Source organism: Octopus bimaculoides, chromosome 1 (assembly GCF_001194135.2).
Source record: "Octopus bimaculoides isolate UCB-OBI-ISO-001 chromosome 1, ASM119413v2, whole genome shotgun sequence".
Taxonomy (NCBI): Eukaryota; Metazoa; Mollusca; class Cephalopoda; order Octopoda; family Octopodidae; genus Octopus; species Octopus bimaculoides.
In genome coordinates this window covers 114719228-114723912 of record NC_068981.1, presented here as the reverse complement: position 1 = coordinate 114723912, position 4685 = coordinate 114719228, and the positions used below count along the sequence as shown (strand labels likewise).

Genomic DNA, 4685 nt, shown 5'->3' with positions numbered 1-4685 from the left:
ACGACACATTCTACCAGTGTCCCAAGTTTCAAAGTGTTTCGTTAAGAAATTACTAGTGCCCCCGTTTTGAACAAGATCCGAAGCAGTTGATGACGTTGCTAGAAATGCAGATGGAGTCAGTGATATGATAGGGTCGATGATGGGTGCCTGTGAGGAGAGTGGTGTTGGAGAGGTAAGGGTAAGTGCGGCAGCGTGGGCGGGAGCAGGGGAACGAGCCGGGTTGGGAGGCTGGGTTAGGGAAGAAGCTGTAGACCAAAAGGTCTCGTAGGTTGTAGGCTCGTTTGAAGGAAGGGAGGGGTCGGTTAGGGAAGATGTGCGAAGTGGAGGGGTCGGACTGAAGCCACCGGAAGGCTCGGAGAATGTTGCGTTGGAGAGGTAGGGTGGTGGTGTGGTAGGTGAGGGGAAACGGGAGACGGGTAACGACGGTGCAGGTGCGGAGGGAGAGAGCATATAGGTCATAGTGGGGCTGAACCCGAAAGCACGTGGTTGGAAAGCAAGCTTCTTAACCAAAACCCCCATTTGATTTTCTCATGCTTGTAGTGTTTGAAAGAAACAGTGTAGATTAAATCGACGCCTGTATATGACGTACTATTTCAAACATCCACCACACAGGAAGGATGTAAAAATCAGTGTCAAAGAAATGATTTCTTATCAGAATGTGAGATAGAAGAGAGTATGGCACACAGTTGTTTGAGAGAGGGGGGGTGGAGAAAAAGAAAGAGAGAGGGAGAAAGATAAAGGGAGGGTGGGGAGAATGAAAGAGGCGTTTCACAAATAGTTAAAATGTAGAAATTTTATACCGATATGCTTTCTTCACTTTTTCCTGACCCAAAGTACTTAGAATTGCACAAAGCAAAGTTGTCCTGTGACCTAATTATTCGAGCGTAGCAGCTGAAAAGATTTATATTTTTGACCTTAATTAAGATACAGGACTGTTGAAAACACTAAGCATTGTACTCCCTCTCTTTCTATGAACTGATGGTCTGGGGGAGAAGTAATTAACAACCAAATAAAAACAACAGCAACGTTGAATTTTGTAGGATATCTGAACAAGTGATAAGAAGTGGTAAAGATCAATTCCTTTTCTTCTGTTTTGAGTTCACATCCTAACGAAGACAACGACCGGTGAAAATAGATGAAATATACATTAATAATACACTGGAATCGGTTCTATTGTCTGCAGTCCGCACACGCACACACACAATCACTGACCACGCGGAACAATGGTTTGTAATTGTGGTCGATGAAAATATTCTTAGTAGTGTTTGTAGTTGTAGCTAAGTAATAATTAATTCGTTTAATTGGCCACAAAGGCTAATATCAATTAAAAACATATAAGGACAAAGAGAGGACGAAGGTTACAAAAGGTTTTGTCCGAAAAGGTAGGAAAGTTCGTCTAAACAGAGGAAGAAAACGGAGAAAGATAAAATAAATAAATAGATAAATAAATAGATAAATAAATAAGTAGAACTCCTAAAGGGGGAGGCGCTTCGAAAAAGGAAAGGTTACACGTGGAAAAACCCATAAAACCACGGGAGCCTGGTCAGAAGTAGAAAGCAGTGGGTGTCAGCCTGAGTAGAATGATAAACATTTCAATATTTTGTGGTATTTAGTTATGTTCCTTTTCGTTCTGAGCTGAATAAAATTCCACCAAGTACAAATTTACTTTTCATTCTTCTGAAGACAATAAAACATTTATAATAATATTCATCAATCGTTGTCGACGTGGGAGAAGATGGATCGCGAGCATCTGATGCGTGCTCGGAAGGTTCTGCTGCATGTCGGGAATTGGTGGTCTGCTGGGAATGAAGGCAAGAGGTTGACTCTGGACTTGCGCAGCTCAGGTTTCTTTTTGTGTTCCTGCGAGCTTATTCTGTTCATAGGAGGTGACACCTCTGTTGATGCAGCTACGCCAAGCAGGGTGGTTCTGTACTTGCAAATAAAGCACTTGATAAATTGATGCTAGAATTTGCAAAGCATCAGATAGAACATTTCCCGTCTGTAGTTATGCAGCTTACGTCAAACTTCGGCGATTGGGTCAACCAAAATAAGTATCCCTTCGCCCACTTCGTAGCGATCGTCAATAGTATTATTTAGAGGGTGTTGAAGAGGTAGAATCGGTAGGTCAGTGGTCAAAATGCCTTGAGGTATTTAGTTACGTCATTTTAAGTTCTGAGTTCAAATCATACCACAGTCTACCAGTATCTATAAAATTACTGGGAATTATTTATTGGAGTAGACTCAATTGACTATGTTCTTACCATAAAGCTTTGACATTCTTCACATTTGCTCAGTAAAATACGACAGTGACATTAGACTTGAATTGCACCTCTTCAAACAATGTCTTAAGTCAATGTAAGATATCGTTAACACCATTCACACTTATGAAACGTGAGGTAGACTTCTCTCAGTTTGCGCATAATATATAAATTCAATACAGCTATAATGTACTATACTTTGCGGGAGATGGTAGGGAAATAGTCATTGATGAGAGTTTAACAAAATATAAAACTAATGTGACAGGGCTTTTCTGTCCGCAGGGAGAAAAAGTTTGAGGTGTAATCATTAAGTTTGCTAAAAACTCGAATTAAGCCTTGCTTTACATTTCAAATTGTCCTAAACAAACGCTGAAAAATGCACTGTTAATTAATTACCTAATTACATCGCCAGTACTTGTTTCACTGTGCAGTTTAGACAATTGAATTCTATCCAAGTTTGTGTATACTATAAATATCTATAGGCTATTGATCTTTCTGCGGATAGAAAGTATATAAGCAATCTCCGCTAAGTGATCCAATTACTGGGCACAGAGAAAAAAAACCGGTGATGTAACCACTTGATTTACTATTCACAATGATGTTAAACTGGATATTTAGTAGAAAACACACAACTATGATTTACCCTACATTTAAAATTATCTTTAATAGACGTTGTATAGCGCTGTATGAATCTTTCTCCTTTGCCACCTCGCCAGCTAACCTTATGTATGTCATTATTCTGTTTTATTTCAAGATTTCTTACCAATAGAGTAAGAGTCAGCTTCTAACCTATATTCAAGGCCTCTTCATTGGAATTTCGACATCAACGACAGGGTATTTTTGTTTGTATATATGTATGTATGTATGTATGTATGTATGTATGTATGTATGTGCGCAGGTTTGAATGTTTTGTTTTATGTATGTATTATCATGCATATAGTTGCATATCTAGACATTGCTCATACATATTTAAATGATAAACTTCTGGAAGGCTTAACAGATTTTTGCAGTTCCAATGATGGATTGGATCTGTAGTCTTCGAATTAGCTTTCTCCTTTCTGGTTTTCAGAAGCCTAATTTCTCAAGATTGGTATTTAGGCAGTGTGTTACATATCTTAGAGCCTCAATAATCACAAGTATAAACATGAAGTTGTAATCTGGATAGAGTAAATACAGATTTCTCAATAGTTCAGCGTGTATGTATGTATGTATGTATGTATGTATGTATGTATGTATGTATGTATGTATGTATGTGACGCGTGGCGTAGTGGTTGGGATATTCGGCTGACGAACGGAGGTCGTAAGTTCAATTCCCGGCGACGCGTTGTGTCCTTGAGCAAGAACTTTATTTTCACATTGCTCCAATCCAATCTGCTGGCAAAATGAGTAGCACCTGTATTTCAATGGACCAGCCTTGTCACCCTCTGTTTCACGCTGAATCTCCTAGAGAACTACGTTATAGGTACACTTGTCTGTGGAGTGCTCAACCACTTGCACGTTAATTTCACGAGTAGGCTGTTGCGTTGATCGTATCAGCTGGGCCCCTTATCGTCGTAAAGGACGCATTGCTCCTTTATGTATGTATGTATGTATGTATGTGTATTTGCGCGCACGCTCGTGCGTGCGTGTGTTACGATACAAAGAATTGCAGAAGCAAGAAGAATGCTTATCATGTATTGTAGAGTTTTAACCTTATACAACAGAAACACACACGCACGCACATTCACACACTCAAACACGCACACACACACACTTATATATGACAAGTTTCTGTATGGTTTCCATCATATTCTTTTCATAATGTCACTAAAAGAAAAGTTTCTTGATTAAAAAATACTTTCATATTTTTCAGAGCTCTATGACAGTTTTTCACTTTTTGATCGAAATGGAGATGGTGTGATCAGTATAGATGAACTTGGAACGGTAATGATGTCACTAGGTCAAAGACCCACCAGAGACGAGTTACGGGCCTTGCTTCACAGCGTCGATATGAACCGTAAGTAAAAATTCCTTTGTGTTGCTTTCGAGTCTTGCATTGTTTTCTACATAACTTTTCATTCCTCTGAAGCCAATAAAAGATGAACCAGACACAATACACTACCGCTATAAAATAGTATTGTTCCAATACGAAAGAAATACAATTATTATGGCGGTATTTTGTTTACTGTCGCTGATGTTTAATCCTGTATTTGCCCAAATCCAAACTTTTGCTAATAGCTTTCCAGCCGCGACTATTCCGTCTTCCTCTTTCGTGCAAGAAATCTAGAACTATATAATCTAACATGGTTTGTGGGATGTGATTTGAGAGAGATTTTGTTGCTATTTTTAATAGACAAAAATTTAGTAAAATTTACTAAATGCCTTTCTCTACTGTCGCCTTTGACCCTTTGTTTCAAGTGACACAAGAAGTTGATTGGGAGACCATTG

The 4685-nt window shown here is 39.0% G+C and overlaps 1 protein-coding gene across 1 annotated transcript in view; it reads left to right on the top strand.

Moving 5' to 3' along the window:
- The window catches only part of LOC106874943 (neo-calmodulin), a 41352-nt gene that overhangs the window by 33275 nt on the left and 3392 nt on the right, over positions 1-4685 (top strand). The window contains exon 4 of the mRNA XM_052969707.1: positions 4111-4254. Within this exon, the coding sequence (XP_052825667.1) occupies positions 4111-4254 (144 nt within the window). The remainder of the gene's footprint in view (positions 1-4110; positions 4255-4685) is intronic.